This window comes from Euleptes europaea, chromosome 3 (assembly GCF_029931775.1).
Source record: "Euleptes europaea isolate rEulEur1 chromosome 3, rEulEur1.hap1, whole genome shotgun sequence".
In the NCBI taxonomy this organism is placed as follows: Eukaryota; Metazoa; Chordata; class Lepidosauria; order Squamata; family Sphaerodactylidae; genus Euleptes; species Euleptes europaea.
In genome coordinates, this window is record NC_079314.1 from 30,448,578 (window position 1) to 30,471,630 (window position 23,053).

General features: G+C 47.8%; 1 protein-coding gene across 1 annotated transcript in view; it reads left to right on the forward strand.

The window, feature by feature from the left end:
• The window catches only part of NFYC (nuclear transcription factor Y subunit gamma), a 60,819-nt gene extending 41,776 nt beyond the window's left edge, over positions 1–19,043 (forward strand). Inside the window, exons 5-10 of the mRNA XM_056846159.1 lie at positions 417–512; positions 9,958–10,131; positions 12,210–12,368; positions 15,579–15,686; positions 18,608–18,667; positions 18,913–19,043. Of these exons, the coding sequence (XP_056702137.1) occupies positions 417–512; positions 9,958–10,131; positions 12,210–12,368; positions 15,579–15,686; positions 18,608–18,667; positions 18,913–19,032 (717 nt within the window). The 3' untranslated portion in view covers positions 19,033–19,043. The remainder of the gene's footprint in view (positions 1–416; positions 513–9,957; positions 10,132–12,209; positions 12,369–15,578; positions 15,687–18,607; positions 18,668–18,912) is intronic.
• Positions 19,044–23,053: the final 4,010 nt, after the last annotated feature.

The following is a 23,053-nucleotide window of genomic DNA, read 5'->3' on the forward strand; positions in this document are numbered from 1 at the left end:
ATTAGTTATGTTTCTGTACTGGTTGTTTATGTTATCAGTTTTCGGTTATAATTACTTTCCAATGAGCTAGGCTAGTCGGGAACTGGGCTGCTCCAGGCTATTTTCCCGCCAGGAAGACAGGAAGTTCGATTTTTTGTCCTGCCTTCCCCGGATGGATCAAGGAAAATAACCCATTGCTCAAGACGCCCTTCGCCTCAGGAGAGAAGGAGCCTTCACGGTAGGTATCCAAGGCTCCGTTCCCTTGCAGATTGTCGTAATGCTGCCGACTGTCGAAGATTTTATTTTTTTGTTGCCAGCTGCGCTCCGGTGCTTCTGTGGCTCTGTTGCATGTTAACCCGAGTTAGGCAGTGTCTGACTCACGTATAGGTAGGCACATGTCACAGGTTCTGAACGTTACCTCTTCTTCTTCATTACAGAGAAATGACATTGCCATGGCCATTACCAAGTTTGATCAATTTGACTTTCTCATCGACATCGTTCCAAGGGATGAGCTTAAACCTCCCAAACGCCAGGTGAGACCAGAAATAATTTTGTCCTGGTTTGGGAGGACTGCTTGAGCAGAAAGGGGGCTCTTTTTGTCAAGATCGTTGTCAGTCAGAAGGATTTCCCATCTTCCCTTGGTGGTGTTTCTTTAGGGAGGAGGCAGCACTGAGGTAAAAACGCTCGGTTCTTCAGAGAAGATAGCCCCAAATTCCTTTCTTTGAGCAAGTTTCTGCTTGACAAGGATCACTTGCCACCAGTCCCGGAAGCTCTGGATCGCCTTTCATTTCTTAAATCTGCTGTGGACAGTTGGTGACAGAAATTTCTGAGATGCCAGCACATAGTAACATCTGACTGGCTGTGCAGAGTTGTGATGTCATCACATTGGGCTACATGATCCACGGTCGCCTGGGATCATTCCCTGAAGGTTTCATGTGGGAAGCCACATCGGTCTGCCGTAGAAGAGCAAGATTCGAGTCCAGCAGCACCTTAAAAGCCGGCGAGATTTCCAGGATATGCGTTTTTGAGATCCAAAGCTCCCTTTGTTGGATCTGACAAAAGGAGCTTTGACTCATGAAAGCTTGTACCCTGAAAATTTTGTTGGACTTTAAGGTGCTACTGGACTCAAATCTTGCTCTCCATGAAGAAGGAAGTCCCACCAAACGGGGGAAAGAAGAGTATAGCGAGTGGGGTGGGGGAATAATGGCAGAAAAGTTAACATTCTCGGCAGCGTGTGGCAGGATGTTCCAGGATATTTAACCCCACACACACACTAATGTCATCCTTAAAACCAAAATAAGCAAATATTTGGTACAGCTCAGGTAAAACTGTCAGGGAAATAACTTACTTCCATGGCTTTACATTCAGAAGGTCCCAGGTTAAATTCTCAGCATCTCCAGTCAAAACAACCAGGCAGTAGGTGACGTGAAAGCCTGAGACTCTGGAGAGCTGCTGCCGGTCTGCTTAGACAATATTGACCACTGGTCTTCTTCGGTGTAAGGGAGCTTCACAAGCTGAGCACTGGTAGAGCGTATTCTCCCCTGTCTCTATCAGTGAGGCAGTGGAATCTGTCTACTGAGTTTGGCCGCAGTCCCGTACATAGATGGGATTCCCTCTGCTTTGGCCCCTTACAATGCCAGATTGATGTTCTGAGATGTACATTCTGCCTTTCCATTGGCATTCTCAAGGCACGATAAAGGTCACAACCCATTCAGTACAGAAATCATAAGAATCATCACCATGGGGGACAGATTCTTCATTGCACCCTGAAGTGCAGTGTCCGGGGGGTCCTTTGACTAATACCTGTAAAAGTTCTTTTAATGGCAGCAGCAGTGATGGAAAATGAAAGGCAGAGTGTGGGCCCTCCCTCTGGGGCTGACAGCTGCTGGCGGAAATGCAGTCCTCAGCCTCCGTCCCCTCCAACTCCTGGCCTATACTACAAGCTCCACACAGCCGGATATCCGAGAGTTTTCCAAACAGAGCTTCTGGCAGTGGACTGTTTCCTGGTCCCGGTAGCTCTGTGTGGGGCTCAAAGCCCGGTGCTGGTTTCTGAACATGAACAAGGATGTGAACAGCAGTGGGGCTGCTTCTGCACTGCGCACTCCAACCCTGACTACTTCCATGCTTGAACTAGGGGCGGTGGATGTGGGAGGCCAGGAGAATAATAATTATAATAATAATAATTGTATGCTATCAAGCCACAACTGATTCATGACAGCCTTGGGAGCATAGAATTTTTTTTCAAGGCAAGAGATGAGCAGAGATTATTTGCCATTGCCTGCCTCTGCGTAGCAAGCAACCCTGGACTTCCTTGATGATCTCCCATCCAAATACTAATCGTGGCCAACCCTGTTTAGCTTCCAAGCTCTGACCTGATCAGGCTAGGCTGGGGCATTAGGCTGCTAAGCGTAGAATACAGGGTACCATTTAAGGACAGCCTTCAAATACTTTCTTTTCCACCACCCCCTAGAGCAGCCCAAGTCCCGGTAGGGGAAGTAAATTAGGGGCCTGAGAGCAGCTTTAGTGGATATGAGAAAGCACAGGGTGTGTGCCCCCTCCCCGGCTTTTCCCAGACAATGGCTAAGAGGGGGCTGTGTTGGTGTTGAAATTGCTGGGCGCATGAATGGAAGTTGCACCGCCCTGGGGTATCTGCCACAGTTTTCATCCGCTCCTGCCGCAAGCCTGTCACGCACACCCCAGCTACAGCTGCTCTCTGCTTTTTAGCAGGGCAGGGTCAGGTTGCCAGCTGTATTCGCCACGGCTTATTTTTTTAAGTCCTTGGGGTGTTTTTTCTATCATGTCAGTGTGACAAACAGTATTGCTGCTGCTTTTGAGGCAGGTAATTGAATGTTTTAGAAACAGCAGAACGCAGCGTGCTCATTGATTTTTTGAAATGCCGAGCACACACACACAAACCCCACGGGAACAGTACACAATCGGGCACTTGATTACCTGCACAGCGGGCTTCCGTTACATAAGCAATAATCTGCGCATGGCGCTGCGGTTTGATTCCAGGTGATCGCTTGCCTGGCGCATGAGTCGGGGGCTCTGGAGTTCTTTCATCAAAGTTCAGGGCTGCTTGACATTTTGCATGTGGTGGTTCCTCTCGGCCTTGTGGCGGTCGACTTTTAGAGCTCAGATGCCAAAAGGCCGTAATGGGTATTGATGTTTCTCTCGCAGCCATCCGGGGCCAGTGCTGGACCAGTCAAACGTTGGCCCAAACACTTTAAAAAACGTTTATTAAAAAGAGCAACCATGTACAGAGGGAACAATGACAGACGAGACCGGTGCCTCAAGGAAGCGTTGCACCCCACTTCCTCCCTGCAGAACAGAGCGAGAGGCGTCTTCTTCCCCATCCTAGGACCACCATCTCCTTCGCGTCTCCGGGCCGTCGTCGCTCCTGTAAACATCCTTGACTGGAAGCTGTGCCGTGTTCAGAAGGGCTTTCAGTCGGATGTTTACAGCGGCAGGCGGCTGCAGTCCTCCTGACTGGAAGAGAGTTTGTATCGAAGAGCCGTTTTGGGGAGGCACCTGGGCAGGGAGGCAGCTTGCAGGCGGGCTGTCTGAGCAGTATCGACTCGTAAGTCGCGACATTCCACTAAACCACCTGTGTAAATATATATATATATATATATATACATCCATCAACAAAAGTATTCCATATAGATCCACATCTTGGGTGCTGTGTAGCTGTCACTACATTGATTTGTATCGATTGTTTATTGCCTTTTTATTCCACTCCTTCCACCGAGGAGAAAAAGGCAGCCTGTGTGGTTTCTTCACTCACATCACATCTCTCTGCCTCCACTTTTCTTTCTTTTGACTGTATATGGAAGAACACCAAGAAAACAGGCCAGCTGGCCTTGTTGCAGCCATGAAAGTTACGTATTTGTTTTGTCGATACTGGTAATATCCGCCGGTGTGTTGCTTTCCAGAGTCTCAACAGTAGGTCCTTGCCCCCAAGGAGCTTACACTCTAAATTTTGGTAGCGGGGGCAACCACAGAGAGGGGAAAGCCTAAGGTGACATGGAACAAAGGTGAACAAATGCAGGTTTCACATCGTTGTGTGCGCTACATGCCATCAAGTTGCTTCTGACTTACAGTGGCCCTGTGAATTGTGTACATAAGTGCCATCAAGTCGCAGCCGACTTACAGCTACCCCAGCAAGGGGGCCTTCAAGGCAAGTGAAGAGCAGAGGTGCCTTTGCCTTCCTCTACAGAGTCTTCCTTTGTGGTCTCCCTTCTAAGTACCATCCCTACTTGGCTTCCGAGATCTGACGAGATCAGGCTCTATTATGCCACCTTCCCTCCTTCCGATGAATTAGTAACCTCCAAAACACCCTGTCATTAACAGCCTACTTGGTTATGTTAGACAGAGGCCTTCGGCCATTTGTAAATGATAATTTGGATGCCTCTTAATGATACGATCTTGATGTGTGTCTGCGGTAACAGTAAACACTCCTCTTTTTTTGGCGAGTCCCCTGCTAGGATAGGAAGAAAATTATAGGGTTAATGGCCATTCTGGTATACTTTTCAAGCAGAGCGAGGAGAGGCACAAGCAGTGCTTACTCATTGCCTCTGGCAGTTAGTTGTTGGATCGCTAATTATTTTTTCTGCTGCGAGGCTCTTCCTGCTGAATTCGTTGAGCCAGAGCGGGGATGTGAGAGAGCCCAGGTAGCCGTTTGCTTCCTTTTTCATGTGAGGCCGCTGCAGCGAAGGTCCAAGGCTCTCTAAAAGCTTCTGCTGGAACGCTTAAGGGAGAGTGCTGATTCTCCAGCTCCGAGGAAGGTTGAATCTCCAGGATCGCTGCAAGGGCCACCCCCCCTTCCCTTTGAAATTCAATCTCACATCAATATAGCGGCTTGGGCTTTTGTCATCGGAGGACCAAAGGGGAGCGCCTGCCTCCAAATTCCGTCCCTGCAGAATGGGTATGCCTGGAATTTTGAAAGGGGGCTGGTAAAATGACGCCAGGAAGGCAAAACGGGGATCTTGTGGCCCCCTTAAAGACAAGTAGACTTAGCACAGCAAAAGCTTTCAGGATCTACAGCCCGTTTGGTCAGGTGCCCGAATGGAGTTCTCTTCGTGCATCTGATAAGATGGGACTCTGGTCCATAGATGTTTACGCAACCAGAAGTCTGCTCACCTTTAAGGTGCCGTGGGGCTCCTTTCATGGCTTTGTCTCAGCAGTCTCAATACAGCTACGACCTGTGGAATTGACACCAAAGTTTTCTTCTTCTCTAGGGGGCTTGGGGAAAAAAACCCATAGTTGAGAATGTAGCAGAGGTATTCTGTTCAGCCTGTAGTGGGTGAGCAGGGCTGGCATTTTCAAGTAAAAACATAAGAAAGGCCATGCTGGATCTGACCAAGGCCCATCAAGTCCAGCAGTCTGTTCACACAGTGGCCAACCAGGTGCCTCTAGGAAGCCCCCAAACAAGACAACTGCAACAGCATTGTCCTGCCTGTGTTCCACAGCACCTAATGCAAATAGGCATGCTCCTCTGATCCTGGAGAGAATAGGTATGCATCATGACTAGTAGCCATTTTTACTAGAAGCCATGGATAGCCCTCTCCTCCATGAACATGTCCACTCCCCTCTTAAAGCCTTCCAAGTTGGCAGCCATCACATCATCCTGGGGCAGGGAGCTCCACAATTTAACTATTCGTTGTGTGAAGAATTACTTCCTTTTATCTGTTTTGAATCTCTCACCCTCCAGTGGGAGACTCCAGCATTCCATTCAAGTAAATGGAAACACTTTAATTCTACTTAGCGCTAACATTCCACAGACCCTTGCTTTTAGATCATGCATTGCAGTGTGTTCTACCCATGAAAACAGGTGCAGGGGATGTGAGCTAGTGTTTGAACTTGGAAGATGGAATTGTGTCCTGAACATACGTACTAAATTTCATTCAGTGCTCATGGGAATATGTTGCAAACAAGCGAAGAGTTAAACCTGCCTGTTTGCCGGGGTTTTGGAGGGAGTTTGAATAGCAGGCATCTTTTAAAGTGGGGTGGGGAGGACTTGGTTACCGTAAGCCACCTTGAACCAAGAGGAAAGGTGGTCTCTAAGTAGGTTGCTTAGCCAGTAGGTTGCAGGAAGATGGTTCCCCTTCCTCCCTCCTTTCTAAATGTCAACTAAGAGTTTAGTATTCCTGGCTGCCAGGAGGATCCAAAGGACTGTGGGCTGAGCTGTGATGCACATCCCAGTATTGCCAGAAGCCTCTGCTCTAGCTGAGTGGGCCACAACACTCTAAAGGTGTCCTGTTGTCACCCAGAGACCTGGGCAGGGATGTTGATCCTACAACAGCCAGAGCCAAGCTGAGGCTCCTTTATTGGAGTAAGTGCCTGCAGCTGTAGCAGTAACCTGGAGTCTGCAGGCACTCACAGATGGATCTTGTCCAGCATCCTGTAAAGCCTTATGATGGATCAGTCACTCAATCATATTTATTACAGTCATGGATCATCAAATAAAACAACAATATCTTATGGTGGATCTAGATCTCCAGATACCTCGTGATCAGCAGAGCGCAGCTAGTCATAGTCATATCATCCTTTATTGGCATAAAATCACTATACATACGGTAGCATGTAAAAATATAAATATTTGAGATATAACTTTACAAACTGGTTAAAAGACACTTGGATAAGATAGTGTTGTGGGTTAATACATCCATCTGTTTAACTAATTTGCGGCATTCTATAGCAATCTTTAAAAATTGTGCTACCTTCTCCAGAACATGGGGCGAACAATTATTCAATAGAAAAGAAGCATTACAGGAATCGGAAGCATTCAGTCTACGTGTTGAGCAGCTAGTCGTGCACTCCGCCATCTGAGCTGCTCTTCTGCCCAGGCTTTCTGTAATCTCTGGTCTTTCCGGTGACCACAGGGGTCCTTGACAACTGGCCGTTTGTGGGCCCCTTCGCAATCTCAGGTTCTGGGGATGACTCCTGAGCATCTGGTCCGGTAGCCACAGCCTACTTCATGTTTCCCGAGAGCCCTTGCGGGTTTGAGGGCCCAGGCACCTCAGGGTCTGTCATAGTTTTGTCCTCCATGGAATGACCACCATGGCGTCCTCTGACGAGAAATCGGCAGGCCCAATCCTGACAGGAGCGTTTTTCAGTGTTTTCCCTCCTTCCTTCATGAATCCCAGAGCAGTCCTCACTTGGTTCCTCCAGCGCTTAAAAACCCCTTTGCAGTTTGGTGTGTCCCAGGAGGCCAAGCGCCAGAGCCGGTTGCTGCTCTTTTCTCCTGGCAATTGCACCGCTCCAGTCTCCGTGAGTTTTGGGGCAGGATGAAGTCACCCTCAGCATCTTAACAGCGTGCATTCCTGGTTAATATTTCACAGTGCTCTGGGCAAAAAAACCGGCTTTCCATCTGAACCAGTTTGAACCAGTCTGCGTCCTGCTGGCGGCTGCTGTGGCTGCCTGTTTTCAGCCCGTAGGAACACAACAGCACCAGCTTCCCCCTTCGCTGTCGTTTTGAGCAAGCTCAGGTACATTGGCTCAACCTTTGCCTGAGAAATGGCGGTGCCTAGCCTCAGACGAAGGAGGAGAAAAAGGTAGAGGCCTTCGTTCTTCAACCTTCGAGTCATAAAGGAATGTTTCCCTCCCTGTAAAGATAGCCAGCCCACTTTCTAGAGCCAGGGGCCACTGCCTTAGCACAGTCCAACGATTGCACAGGAGAGCCTGACGCAATGTGGATGGAATCCATTCCAGCCATTCTTGGCAACATTGCCTCTTGGCCTCTGCTAAACTCCAGGGCTACCCTAAAAAAAGGTTAGTGTGACTTTGTGATGATGAGTTTTGCAGCAACAGTTCATTTAAAATTCAGTTGCTCTGTAAAAAGTTGTTCAAAAACAGTTGGCCACTGTGTGAACAGACTGCTGGACTTGATGGGCCTTGGTCTGATCCTGCAGGGCCTTTCTTATGTTTTTATAATTGTACTCTGATTATTATTTTTGAAGCATGTTAAAGAGGTTGGTTTGATACCTGTGTGTGTCTCGAAAGGGGCTTAAGGCGATGACTTTTGAGATATAATTAGAATAACCTGAAAATAACCCTCTTCACACAAACTTTGTTCCCGGGGCAGAGAAAACATTGAAATTGATGCTGGCTGTGCAGAAATGATGGACAGCCTCTACCCTTCGGGCGCAAGAGGGGCTCTCAAAAGGGATTTGAGAATATTTTGAGACGTTGTGACGCATTCCACAGGCATCTCCGTTTCACGTAACTTTCTGCTTAGCAGGAACAGGAGATCAAGTCTGGTGAGTTGCCACCAGGGCCGGTGTTGCGTTCAGCCCGGGCAGCTGCTGCCCCCAGCTTTTGGAGGGTGCAACATCCCGACCTCCTCTTAGCTTCCAGCCTCCGCCTCGCTAGGCTCCTTTTGTCTCTCGACCCTTACGGATCAGGGGGAGGGCAGTGAGAGTCTGCCGGCAGGCGGGCCATTGCGTGAGCTCTGCGGGACCCGGTGTTTCCCATGCCGCAGCAGGTGTAAACATCCTACACTCTCAGCTGTGACTTCGCTGTGGCTGGGAGAAGGTTGTTTACGCCTTCTGCCATGGACTGACCATCCTGGAAACTGCGGTAGAATGCCCGTCTTTCTTTCCTTCTGTGGGAATAGGGGCCGGAGTTCTCTGCAGAGCCTCCTGTCCCCAGATTTGCATTGTTTCCAAGGAGGGAGATAATGGTTTTAAAAAAGCAAAAAAAAACAAAGGTGTGTTGGGCAAATTTATCTGCGCTTTCATTGGGTCCTGTTGGTAATGCGAATTGGTAGTGTTGGTAGGGTCCAAAAAGTTTCCTGGGTGCATAGCAGGGAGGGTAGGAGCTCCAGATGACACAAGGAACTCTGTTACGCCTCATGCTTTAGGAAGACATGAAACCCTGAGCTACCCCTCTGGCTGTCAATGCCAAGAAGTGTTCTTCCCCTCCCCACCCCCAAGATCATAGTGAAAGATATCTCGGTCACATTTTCTATCCCTCCCTTCTTCCAAGGAAAAGGATCATTCCATTTTATCCTTAGAGTGAGCCAGAGCTGTTATAAGAGCATTGGGCTAAGATCAGGAAGGAGACTTGGGTTCAGATCCTTGCTGGTTCATAAAGTTCCCTTGGTAGAGGAAGAGCAGTTAAAAATCAAATGCGGGGGAGGGATCCAGTTGAGGTGGCTAGGTGGAAAGTTATTTGCCCCAGGTCACACAGTGGATGAGTACTGAATGGAGTCCTGGTCATCACCTCTCCCCTCCCCCAATATTTCTCACTACATCATGTTGGATGTTCAGTTAAAGAGTTGCCAGTTCTGCTGAATGTAGTAATGCTCCGGTGGCGCATCAGGAGGGAGCTCAGTCCTCCAGAGCACTTCCGTATGTTTCGGCCCTGCCCCCCCATCCTAGATCTACAAGCTCCCCCCTTTCTATTGTGCTAAGGTATTGGATGTTGCCCCCCATCTGCACACAACCTCTGCCCCTTGTAGTTGAACCTGCCTCGTCTAAAGTAGAACGTGCTGTGAGAAGGTGTGTGTGTTAAGTGCCGTCAAGTTGCTTCTGACTCATGGCAACCCTATGAATCAAAGTCCTCCAAAATGTCCAATCCTTTACAGCCTTGCTCAGATCTTGCAAACTGAGGGCTGTGGCTTCCTTTATAGAGTCGATCCATCTCTTGTTGGGTCTTCCTCTTTTCCTGCTGCCCTCAACTTTTCCTAGCATGATTGTCTTTTCCAGTGACTCTTGTCCATGAGAAGGAGAACAAGGGAAATACCTTCATGACTGCCTGACTGAACGCAGCAAGCTGTTGATGCACGGCTTCAGTCAAGTGCCTCTTGGCAAGGAAGCAAAAATGGTTGACTGGCTTTGCAGGAATCTGGAAAGGCTTTGGTTTTCACTGTTCTGGTTCCCTGAGTCCGTTTTTTCCAAAGCGAGCAAGGGGAGAGCTTCGGCCAGCGAGTCTGACTTTTTCACCCTGCTTTCTTCTTCTTCTTCCATGGCACAGGAGGAGGTGCGCCAGGCCGTGACTCCAGCAGAACCCGTCCAGTACTACTTCACGCTTGCGCAGCAGCCTGCCGCCGTCCAGGTCCAGGGGCAGCAGCAAGGGCAGCAGACGACCACCTCCACGACCACCATCCAGCCCGGGCAGATCATAATCGCGCAGCCTCAGCAGGGGCAGGTCAGTAGGCAGGCTCAGCCAGTGCAAGAAACCCTTTGGGTCGTAAGAACTTAAGAAAGGCCATGCTAGATCAAACCAAGGTCCATCAAATCCAGCAGTCTGTTCACACAGCGGCCAACCAGGCGCCTCTAGGAAGCCCACAAACAAGGCGATTCTAGCAGCATTATCCTGCCTGTGTTCTACAGCACCTAATATAATAGGCATGCTCATCTGATCCTGGAGAGAATAGGTATGCATCGTGGCTAGTATCCATTTTTACTAGTAGCCATGGATACCCCTCTCCTCTGTGGACATGTCCACTCCCCTCTTAAGGCCTTCCAAGTTGGCAGCCATCACCACATCCTGGGGCAGGGAGTTCCACAATTTAACTATGTGTTGTGTGAAGAAATACTTCCTCTTATCTGTTTTGAATCTCTCACCCTCCAGCTTCGGCAATTGACCCCACATTCTGGTAGTATGAGAGATGGAGACAAGCTTCTCCCTGTCCACTCTCTACACCATGCATAATTTTGTAGACTTCTATCATGTCTCCCCTTAACCACCTTATTTTCAAGCTAAACAGCCCTAAGTGTTTTAACCACTCCTCATAGGTCAGGTGGCATTTCCTTGTGATGGGGGCGACCTTTGGTGTCTGAAAACCTCTCAAAAACGCAGTGGGCGTTCCACCAGAGTTGGTTGTGGTGAAGGACCTCCGTGGCCTTGCAACCAGAGCTAGTGGTTTGTGTATGTGTTTTTTCCCAGCTTATAAACTGCCTGTTGGGCTCCAAAACTGCCTCTTTGCTGCATCAGTACAATTTAAAAATCAGGCCACTCTAAAGGCAACTGCAACATGAACCAGTGACAGAACAGGAGCCAGACAAAGATGATGGTAGCATCAAGAGTAGTTTGGGGGGGGGGGTAATCTCCCCCAGCAATGCTCCTTGCCACCTCCAAATGCTCCGGGCTGTACAAACGTCTTTACTGCCCTTCGAAAGTCCAGAAGGAGGCTAACCTGACAAAAAAAACCTGGGAGAGGGAATTGCAAGAATGGGTGCGGTTTATCAGTGGGAAGCACGACCGGGTCCCGGTGGAAGGGGGGGATGAATTAAGTTATTAAGTCCCCCCCCCCATTTCAGGTGGAATAAGAAATCCTTTCTTTCCCATTCGTGTTTTTTTTCCCTCAGGCCTTCCAGCATGGCAGGCTGCATGTCTACACTACCCAGGTTGGGAAACTCCGCAGCCGCTCAGAGCTGCCCTGGTAGCTTTCCGTGACTAGAAAGGCCGACAGTTGCCATTCTGCATTTGCTTTCTGGTTCTGCCGCTTCCGCCCTGGCTGTGGGTCTCTATAAAAGTCTAGGCCACTTCTTTTCTTCATGTGTTTCAAGCAAAACATCTGAAAATCCACACTGAAATTCTTGTGCCATCCTATCATCTATCACTGCTCAGTTGTTATTTTTTTTGGGGGGGGGTCCCTTCCCCGTAATGGAGACTTTGTGGGAACCAGACAAATCCCCCCCCCCCGGTGTGTGAAGACTCTAGCCATGTTATTCTTAGGTGTAATTATTATAAGGGCATTAGACAGAAGTTGATTCATCCACTGCTGAACCTAAGGGAGTTTGTTTCAGAAGAAGGGGAAATGAAATTTCTGCTGTGGGAAGGAGACACCTTTTGCCTTTCCCAAGTCACTAAATTTTGCTCAGTGGCTATTAAGGTCCGTTTGAGAGAGATCACTAATGGTAATGTCAATATTGGTCACAATTAACTCTTAGTAAATTTTAGTACAACGTTTTTTATTGCTACTACTTTATCATTTTAATATATTTATGTTAAGTTATGGAGATATTTTTAGGTTTGATACCTACCCTTTTAAAATCCTTTTTAAGATTGTAAGTGTTTACTGTGTTCTGGCAAAAGCCATAAATTCATGTTTAAGTTCAATATTCAAGTTCACACACCCTGTGTGTGTGTCTTTGTGCACATGCACAAGACCCCCTTCAGATTTGCCTGGCCAGGCTTGCCTTCTTGCCGAGGACTCCACTTTGGACCCACCCCAGACTCAGGGTGCTTCCTCTTGTCCTCTTTTTCTCTCCCCCCTACAGACCACCCCTGTGACCATGCAGGTGGGCGAGGGCCAGCAGGTGCAGATTGTCCAGGCGCAGCCGCAAGGGCAGACGCAGCCGGCGCAGAGCGGGACCGGGCAGACCATGCAAGTGATGCAGCAGATCATCACCAACACAGGCGAAATCCAGCAAATACCAGTAAGAGGCCTGCGGTCATTCATGAACACATGAGTCTGCCTTCTACTGATTCAGACCCTTGGCCCATCAAAGTCAGTATTGTCTACTCAGACCGGCAGCGGCTCCCCAGGGTCTCAGGCAGAGGTCTTTGACATCACCTACTTGCCTAGTCCCTTCAACTGGAGATGCTGGGGATTGAACCTAGGACCTTCTGCATGCCAAGCAGATGCTCTACCACTGAACCACAGCCCCTCCCTGACCTGGAGATCTCTGCTGTCTGGAGCTCAGTTGTAATTTTGAGATCAGTTCCCCTGGAGAAAATGGTTGATTTGGAGGGTGGACCTCATGGCATTATATCCCACTGGAGTCCCTTCCCACCGAATCAGACCCTTGGTTCATCAAAGTCAGTATTGTCTACTCAGACTGGCAGTAGCTCTCCAGGATCTCAGGTGAGATATTTCACATCACCTACTTGCCTAGTCCCTTTAACTGGAGATGCCGGGGATTGAACCTGGGACCTTCCGGATGCCAAGCAGTTGCTCTACCACTGAGCCACCATCGTGATCTCTGTAGCAGGACTTTCCTCTGCTTGGAAGCTGTTTCTTAAAGGAAAAAAATGCTTCTCTTCTGAGGCACAATTCTGAACACAGAAAGGACATTATTTTTCCCCCTCTGCTCAGAGGACATGTGTTCAGCTCCCTTCTTCCAACATCCCCTCTTCAGTTGACAGCTCTTGAATTTCCTACCCAGCATTAAAAAAAAAACTTCGCAGACCCCCATGTTCCCTTCTCTCTCTTCTGCCTTTTGCTGAGCTGTTCCCCCAAGTAGCAGCTGGGGAGACCACTTGAACAGGTGGTGCGAAGTTCCAGGAAGGATCCTGTGTCAAGTAGAGCTTAAATGCATTTTCCTCCCATTAGCAGAGGTCTAGCATAAGAACATAAGAAAAGCCATGCTGAATCAGACCAAGGCCCATCAAGTCCAGTGGTCTGTTCACACAGTGGCCAACCAGGTGCCTCTGGGAAGGCCCCAAACAAGACAACTGCAGCAGCATTATCCTTCCTGTATCCTAATATAGGCATGCTCCTCTGATCCTGGAGAGAATCGATATGCATCATGACTAGTATCCATTTTGACTAGTAGCCATGGATAGCCCTCTCCTCCATGAACATGTCCACTCCCCTCTTAAAGCCTTCCAAGTTGGCAGCCATCACCAACCACATCCCAGGGCAGGGAGTTCCACAATTTAACTATGCATTGTGTGAAGAAATACTTCCTTTTGTCTGTTTTGAATCTCTCACCGTCCAGCTTCAGCAGATGACCCCGCGTTCTAGTATTATGAGAGAGGGAGAAAAGCTTCTCCCTGTCCACTCTCTCCATAGAGAGCTCGGCTAAGCTCCCCTGCTGTACAGATGGCTGTCAGTAGGGTGGGGGCTCAGGAGGAAGAGTAACTTTTGAAGGAAGTCCCAAGGAGGTCTCAAGTGGCCTCCCTCGCCCATCCATCAAGGCAGTTCCTCTTTTTGGGTGTTCCTCCTCAAACCCTTGCTTTGCCTGTCTTAAGGTTGCCCCGCCTTGTAGCTAGGAGAACTGTTACCACCACCTGTGCGGTACACTTGAGCCAAAAATAACATTTAGTGCTGCAAGTAAAATTCAAATACTACTTCCACCGCTGCTGGAGCTTTCTTAACATTGTGATTGGTCTTCCGGTTTTTTATTTATGTTCCGCCCTCCTTCATAAAACCAGCATCACTCGCAACCCATAAAACAACATGAAAAGGGAAAAAAATAATCCCTTAAATAATAAATCGTCATGTGCGTTATGCAAAATGTTTACATAAGATCGGCGCCAAATGTATGCAAAACAAACCTGCTGCACCTTAGGGAAATGCTAACGATGGTTTTGCAGATACAAATGGATAGTGACCATCAACAACTTGGTGGGTGGGGAGGGAGAATTTAATTTTAAGTGGTCTCTTCTCAGCCAGAGAATCTGTGGTTGCTTAAGGCTGAGCGGTGCTGCTCCACTGGGAATCCATTCTGTCCAGTGAGTTAGTTATTCTAGTTAAAATCTAACTAGATGCCTCTGGTTGCAAAATACTTTCCCCCTCCTGCAGACATATTTCAGTCCTGAAATACGGCTGCAATAGAAGCTTGTGCTTGCGTAAAGTTTACAGTTGCAGCAGGGGGTGATTGCTTGGAGGAACAAATATTGGATGCTTTCACAGAGTGCTGGAGAAATTACTAAGCTCCAGAACTTTGGTTTCAGGAGCAAAGATTTTTAAAGAAAAACGTGCCGCCAAGTCACAACCAACTCACAGAAACACCAACCAGGGCAAGAGATGAGCAAAGGAGGGTTTGCTGTTGCTTTCCCCTGCATAGCAACACCAGTCTTCTTTGGCGATCTCCCATCCAAGCATTGACCACCGCTGATGCCTCTTAGCTCTCAATCCCTGACAAGCTCAGGCCAAACTGGCATTTAAAGCAAGTTTGTCTAAATTGCCTACCTTACCGTCTCTCCTACTCTCCACCAGTTCCTTCTAAAAAGACACCTTGTATGTAGTTCTCTAGCATCTGATGTTTTGGTTCTATACAGCTGCTTCACGCAAATTCCGGAGAGAGCAGGATAGAAGTATTTTAAATAAATCAAATATGACCATTGGGAAGAAATAGTATTGGATAGTAGAGGTGCAGTGCAAGACATCCAGCAGGCGACCCACCCACCCTGGCCTTGCCTGCTCTTCTACTTCCCTCGGCAGTTGTGTGGTGCTTCCTGGTATTCAGGCTGAATTGCTGCCCCTCTCCTATGTGTAAGGGTGATTTTTCTCACTCTGAGGAGGAGGGCATCTTGGAATTTGGGTGATTCCCACCGGCTGTTCCAAGATGCCCTCCTTAACCTCAGAGCAGAAGGAACCCTCACGGTAAGTGTCCAAGGTCCTCTTGCGTTGCCTCGGTGCTTCTGGAAAGAGGACAGAGCTGTTGGGTGCTGAGGACAGAGGGCTCCTTTTCTGTCCCTTTGAACCTTCTCACTGGCCGCTAAAGGGTGCCGGGGCAGGGGAGAGGGGCGTCGAAGGGGGAAAGGCTTGCTGCTTTTGTAAGCCAGAAGGGTTGCAGCTCTTCCTTGGCCAACCTGATCCTGTTGAACGTCACTGTGTTTTTCCGAACCGAGAAGGCAAGAAGGGTGTGTTTCAATTAACTGACCCTGCCCTCTCTATTCTCCTCCGTCTTCATTTGTAGGTTCAGCTCAACGCCGGCCAGTTACAGTATATCCGTTTGGCTCAGCCCGTGTCGGGCACTCAAGTGGTCCAGGGACAGATTCAGACGCTCACAGCCAACACGCAGCAGGTAGAGATTAGTTTTGAAGGACTTGAAAGTAGCTCGAAATGTAACCCTGACTAATGGGAGAGAAACCGGGTCCCTGCAGAGGCTATTCTGATTTTTTTTTTAAGTTTCTGCAGCATGCATAGATACATCTTCTTTCCCGAGGCAGGGGGGACAGGATCCACAAAGTAATTTCAGGAAGTTTGTGGCTACCTTCATATATCAAGCAAGTACGTACAAGACCCCTCCCAGAAACCAGCCTGCTTAACCTGTCTGCTTAACCTGTCCTCTTACTGGTAGAGAAAATGAACACATGAAGCTGCCTTATACTGAATCAGACCCTTGGTCCATCAAAGTCAGTATTGTCTACTCAGACTGGTAGCGGCTCTCCAGGATCTCAGGCTGAGGTCTTTAACATCACCTCCTTGCCTAGTCCCTTTAACTGGAGATGCCAGGGATTGAGCCTGGGACCTTCTGCATGCCAAGCAGATGCTCTGCAACTGAGCCACAGCTCCTCCCCAAAATGCTGTGAATACATGAATCTGCCTTATACTGAATCAGACCCTTGGTCCATCAAAGTTAGTATTATCTACTCAGACCGGCAGCGGCTCTTCAGGGTCTCAGGCAGGGGTTTTTCACATCACCTCCTTGCCTAGTCCCTTTAACTGGAGGGATTGAACCTGGGATTGAACCTGGGACCTTCTGCATACCAAGCAGACACTCTACCACTGAGCCACGACCCCTCTCCAAAATGATTTACCATTTACAGTTAAAATTAAACATCCACTGACAAAGGACACCCTTTCCACAGCAAACAGAATGACAGCGGGCAAAAGGTATGTCCTGCTGTTTCCATAACTGACACTGGGGAGTATGGCTGTCATCACCAGGGAACTGAACTAAATCCTGTTCCTTTCCCCTTCCTCTGTGTGTGTTTGTGTTAACTGCTGTCAAGTCGCTTCCAACTCATGGCGACCCTATGAATGAAAGTCCTCCACAACACCCTATCTTTGACAACCTTGCTCAGGTCTTGCAAAGAGAGGGCTGTGGCTTCCTTTATTGAGTCAATCAATTTCTTGTTGGGTCTTCCTCTTTTCCTGCTGCCCTCAACTTTTCCTAGCATGACTGTCTTTTCCAGTGACTCTTGTCATCTCATGATTTGACCAAAATACAATAGCCTCAGTTTAGTCATTTTCGTTTCTAGGGTCAGTTCAGGCTTGATTTGATCTATAACCCACAGATTTGGGTGTGTGTTTTTGGCAGTCCACGGTATCCGTAACACTCTCCTCCAACACCACATTTCAAAGGAGTCTGCTTTCTTCCTATCAGAACTATTTTAGCTGCTGCTTATAACTTTTTAAACTGTCACTTCCTGCATAGCTGTAATCTTCAGCTCCCTCAGACCTGGGCCCCACTTTGATCCCATGTATGATGCTGTGCCACATGCAGCCATCTTTCTCCTGCTTCATCCTCTTCTCTCTCCTTGTCTTAACACACACACACACACACACAGCAAAAGTGTCAGTGAAGGACACATGGCAAGATCTCCCCACCACCACTCTATTATGTTTATGCGTACAAGTCTTTCTTTCTCAGAGAGACTCCCTTATGCTGTATTATTTAGGATGGTTCCCCGCCTTTGCAGGGTTGCATTCATAAACGAACTGTATGGATTCCTCCTGTGAGAGTGTCCCCTTCCTATGATGTGTCTACTTATTCGCCTGTGACAGATTTGGTCTGACCTACAGGCAGACTGGAAAGGGCAGCCATGAAGGAGCTAGAAAAGATTTTGAAGTGTAAGGATGTGTCACTGGCCACCAAGACTAGATTAATTCATGCCATCGTATTCCCTATTACTATGTATGGGTGTGAAAGCTGGACAGTGAAGAAAGCTGATAGGAAGAAAATAGATTCCTTTGAAATGTGGTGTTGGAGGAGAGTGTTACGGATTCCGTGGACTGCCAAAAAAACAAATCAGTGGGGTATAAATCAAATCAAGCCTGAACTGACCCTAGAAGCTAAAATGACTAAACTGAGGCTATCATATTTTGGTCACTGGAAAAGACAGTCATGCTAGGAAAAGTTGAGGGCAGCAGGAAAAGAGGAAGACCCAACAAGAGATGGATTGACTCAATAAAGGAAGCCACGGCCTTCAATTTGCAGGATCTGAGCAGGGCTGTCAAAGATAGGACATTTTGGAGGACTTTCATTCATAGGGTCGCCATGAGTCGGAAGCAACTTGACGGCACTTAACACACACACACACAGGCAGACACACACAGACCTGACTTTTCCCACTAGAATGTCCATCTAGTAAGCTGCCGTAGACCCTGCAATGGTCTGGCGGGAAATCTGGCTCAAGGAACCCCTCCTATGCGTGACACCATTTGAACTAACGGACGTGCCAGGATTGTTACTTTGCCAAGGTGAATTTGGCTATGCAGTGGGTCTTTGGCGCTCAGTTTCTCATCTTCTCACATGAAGGTCTACTTCATTTGGGTGCACGCCTCAGCTTCCACACAGAGTGAAATAAAAATAACATGAAACTCTCACGCAGGCCTAAAGCACACCATGATTCTTTTGTCTGTGTCCTCCCCCACCCCCTGTGGTTTTATTTCCTTGTAATGTCTCTCATGCAGGGGATTTGTTTTGCAAATTGCCGTGCGCTTCCTGTGTAGAGCATGCATCTGTTGAACCAGGGAGTTCTAACCCTATGTGTTCCTTTTGTCTGCTTCAGGTGGTATATATTTAAATAGGGCAGTGTTTGCAAAGGGCTTGAGTACCAACCAAGAAGAGCCATGTTGGGGTGGTCACGTTAGCCGTTGGGCTTCAGGGTGGCCTCTGCTGTTCCACATCTTTGTGTGTTTGATTAAGTCTTGTGCACTGAATCCTTTCTGTACGGGTGGGGTTGCCCATCTAAATGTATCAATGATTGTGCCTTGCAGATTGCACAGGCAGAGGTTCAACAGGGGCAGCAGCAATTCAGCCAGTTCACTGACGGACAGGTATGACTTCCAAAATCTGTTTCAGCTACTGATGGTTCCAAGTCAGGAACCTCTCCGCAAAGAGATAGATGGGTCTGGTGATAACAAAACAAGTGTGGAACTGGGGGGGGGGGTTCCACCCTCCCCCTGTGCTTTCCACTCATTTGCCTTGATCGCAGTTTCCAAGGTTCCACTCACTGTGTGGAGTGGATCCATCAGAAGGGGGGTGAAATCTTAAGTGACCTCCTTGCTTTGTTGTCTTCCAGCAGTTGTACCAGATCCAGCAAGTGACCATGCCTGCTGGCCAGGACATCACTCAGCCCATGTTCATCCAATCCACCAATCAGACGACGGATGGACAGGCCCCCCAGGTCACGGCGGACTGAGCCGGCCCGGCCAAAGGAGCGAAACTGGCGCCGACTGAGTTGCCACGCTGCCAGCCTGGTCCGGAGACACTTTTTCAACCCTGTTCACCCCACCCCCTTCCCCGATTATATACCCTCCTTTGATGCAAGGCCATCAAGGGCTGTGATCTGTAATTGAATAATACGAACTGCTTCAGTCTGTTGGGAGGGAGAGAGATCCTCCAAACGGACAGTAATGCAATATTTTTCTTCCTTTGTGTGTGTGTTTTTTAAGAAATTGCGAATTCTACGTTGCTCAGTAATTCCACCTGGTACTCACTTTTTAAAAACAAAACAAAAAGGGATTTGCTGAGCGTTATGTTTTATTCTATTTCCTGTTAATTCAGCGATCTGCCACCTTTTTTTGGTCCTTCTCTGACCAGTGAACTCTTGTTCCGTATTGTTGCCCCTACTTAGCATTAGACGAACACATCCTACCTTTGTAATTCAGCAAGCCTGCATCAGCGTGTGTATATATGTGTGTGTGTGTGTGTGTGTGAGGGAGAGGGGTTTCCTGTTTTTTTAAAGAAATTCCTATGCCTAAGTATTGGTATTTGCAGCTTCAAGAAAGACAAACCCCCCCCCCCCAGCCGTCCCTATGTTTAAATCTATTTTCTAAAGGCTTTAAAGGTGGCTTGACACTATTTTGGAATCACTTGAGAGAATTTGGACACACAAATATGAGCTATGGGTTAACTGTATAAAGTCGATGCATGTATTTAAAAGCTGCATGAAATGCAATAAACTTTTTTTTTGTAAGATAGCCCAGCTGCCTGCGTCTCACTGTCTCGTCTCATCGTCTACCCCAGCCCAAAACACAGCAAACTACCACTCCGGGTCAGAGATGTGCTGAGACATTTTGGTGCCTGAGGCAGAAGCTGTAAATCCCACACTCACACGCAAAGCTTTAGTAGCCTCAAGAGATGGCCAGCCCTGCAGTGCAGTATTAGAGAGCCGGCGCTCAGACTCGTTTTGTCAAGCGTCTCACAGCTTGAGCCCAGTGGTTGAAACGTTGCCATCATAAACAGAGTTCCACCCCTCCTGAGTCCATTGAAGTCAGTGTGCTTAGCAGGGTTGGACTTGGCTTGGGATGGCGCTTATTTGACACGCGCCCTCTCTGCAGCTCCCTGCTGCAGTACCTTGGTGGTGAATTGTGCAGGGGTTTGGACTAGATCACCCTGGTGGTCCCTTCCAACTCTTATGAATCTATCACAGGGAAGGACACTTGATGGCATTTTTCAGGGCAATGAATTGGGTTAGGCGTAGCCAAACTGCTACAGAGGGCCACTGCCTGGTCACCATTGTAGTCTTCCACACGATGATTTTGTTCTCCTTGCAGCCTGAAGTCTGCGAGGTGGTGCTTGGCCGAATGTTGCCCACCAAGTGTCCTGAGTTGAACCCAGTGCTTCCCGGTCCCAGTCCAGCACTCTGCTGACGACAGCATGCTGCCTGTGCAGTGCCCTCCGAGTGTTACATTCAGTCCACTGTTTGCATGGGCTTTATATTCCTGTTTAGAGAATTTTTTATGTCACCTCTCCGGAGACTCATTGTTTTGTTTTGTCCTCCAAGTTGACCTCTTCCACGCCAGCTGAAGTGGGGCTTTGAGTGAATTTGCAAGCCGTGATAAATGAGCCAGGCTCCCATCCTGCATGAGCACGGTAGGGTTCGCTGTGGCCTCCTAAGAAGCACAAGTTACTTCCCTCCCCATTGCTTCCGCATCCAGCGCCGCCCTGACCCAGAAGCCTGGTCCTTCTGTACATCACCATGAGACATCCAGTGAAACAAGTGGGCCGAGGTCCCTGTGTGAGGCTTTGCCTCCGCTGGGGGCAATTGGATGCTGAGGGCCAAAGAGAGGAGCGGGCTGTCGGCTGCCCTTAAGCAGCCTCCGTTCAGGGAGCTGGGCCAGCTGATGCATTAGTGCATTGGCCGTTATGGCGCATGAAGGCAGCATGGCTAAGGATGCTGCCATGAGACCACACTACACTTCTCATCCCCTCATGCAGGGTTCAGATTTTCAGACGTGCTGCCCGATCCCGTGTGTTTTAACTCAAAGTCCCACAGTGTTCAGTGTAATTTACTGCCAAGTAAAGGAGAATCTCATAATCATAGAGTTGGAAGGGGCCATACAGGCGAAGTGGTTAAGAGCAGTGAACTCTAATCTGGAGAACCGGGTTTGATTCCCCACTCCTCCACATGAGCGGCAGACTCTAAACTGGTGAACCGGGTTGGTTTCCCTACTCCTATGCATGGAGCCAGCTGGGTGACCTTGGGCTAGTCAGAGCTCTCTCAGCCCCACCTACCTCACAGGGTGTCTGTTATGGGGAGGGGAAGGGAAGGAGATTGTAAGCCGGTTTGATTCTCTCTTAAGTGGTAGAGAAAGTCGGCATATAAAAAAACAACTCTTCATCATCATCATCTAGTCCAACCCCCTGCCCAATGTAGGATCAGCCTAGAGCATCCCTGACCAGTGTTTATCCAGCTGCTACCTAGCTGGGTTGTTGTATTGTGACTCGTATGTTAGAGGCGCCTAGGTAAATTAGTATAATGATTATGATTTTATATGGCTATTTTAAAATGTTTTAATGCTTTTATTGATTAATATGACTTTTATATTCTGTAAGCTGCCCTGAGCATGGCTTTGGCCGGGAAAAGCGGGGTAACAAATGGAAATAATAAATAAAATAAATAAGACTGCCAGTGAGGGAGAGCTCACCACCTAACTAAGCAGCCGATTCCACTGTTGAACAACTCTTACTGTAAAAAAGTTTTTCCTAATATCCATCTTGCACCTTTCCACCCATAATTTCAACCCATTATTGCGGGTCCTATCCTCTGCTGCCAGCAGGAACAGCTCCCTGCCTTCCTCTAAGTGACAGCGCTTCAAATATTTAAAGAGAAATCATATTCCCCCCTCAACCTCCTCTTCTCCAGACTAAACATTCCCAACTCCTTCAGCCTTTCCTTGTAGGTCTCCAGGATGGCCGCCTGCTTTCTGAAGAACTAAAGTGGTTATCCTGGCAAAAATTCACCATTACAAAAAGTATAGGGTTTGTGACCCTATTCTACTCTCGTACAAGATAATAGCACAGCATCATCTGCATATAATAAAAACGGTGGATGATGAGCAAGCATTCAATTTAGGGAGGCAGAAATTACTGTGATTTAACTTGAGAGGGAGATTGTATAAATACAAATTTAAAAGAGCTGGGGACAAAATGCAGCCCTGTCAAACTCCTTTTGTTACTGGAATTAGATTGGAATACTTTCCAGTGACAGGGCATCTAACCTTAACAAAAGATGTAAAATAAATGTAAAATTAAAAATAGTAGTCTCGGCGACATGCGTAACTGTTCCATTTTGCTCCACAGACGTGAGCGAGGAATTGAATGCAGCATGTAAATCAATAGAAGTGGCGTATAGCTTCCTACTAAGAGAAATATGCTTATCTGCCAAAAAAAAAAAGAGAGAGAGAGAGCATACACGTGATGGAGTGTAGAGGAACCTTCCTGAAAACCAATTTGTCCTGGACCACTTACAGAAAAATAATTTCATCCATTGACACAGTCTGAATTTAAGATGGGCAGCATATAATTTCCCACAAATTGGAAGTAAACTAATGGGGCGATGAGACAGTAGGTTAAACAGTCCCTTTTTGTGGACAAGAACGAATATGGCTTGATGCCATATATCTCATATTTTTCCTTAATTATCAATGGCTGTGAATACAACTGCTGAAACGGAATCCCACCAATTGGCATCTAACATTAAAAGCTCAGCAGAGACCCAGTCAAGGCTAAGGGCTTTCCTTACTTTCAGTTCTGCCAGAGGGGTAGAAATTTCCTCAATAATAACAGGATCCCATCTTTTCAAATTATCCGAATTTATAATTGGAGTAGACAGGCCATCAGGCAAAAAGCTCTCATCATTAAAGACTGTATGAAAATATTTCTCCCACTCCATAAGCATTACTGGACAACTAGAGGGAATAAAACATCATTTACTA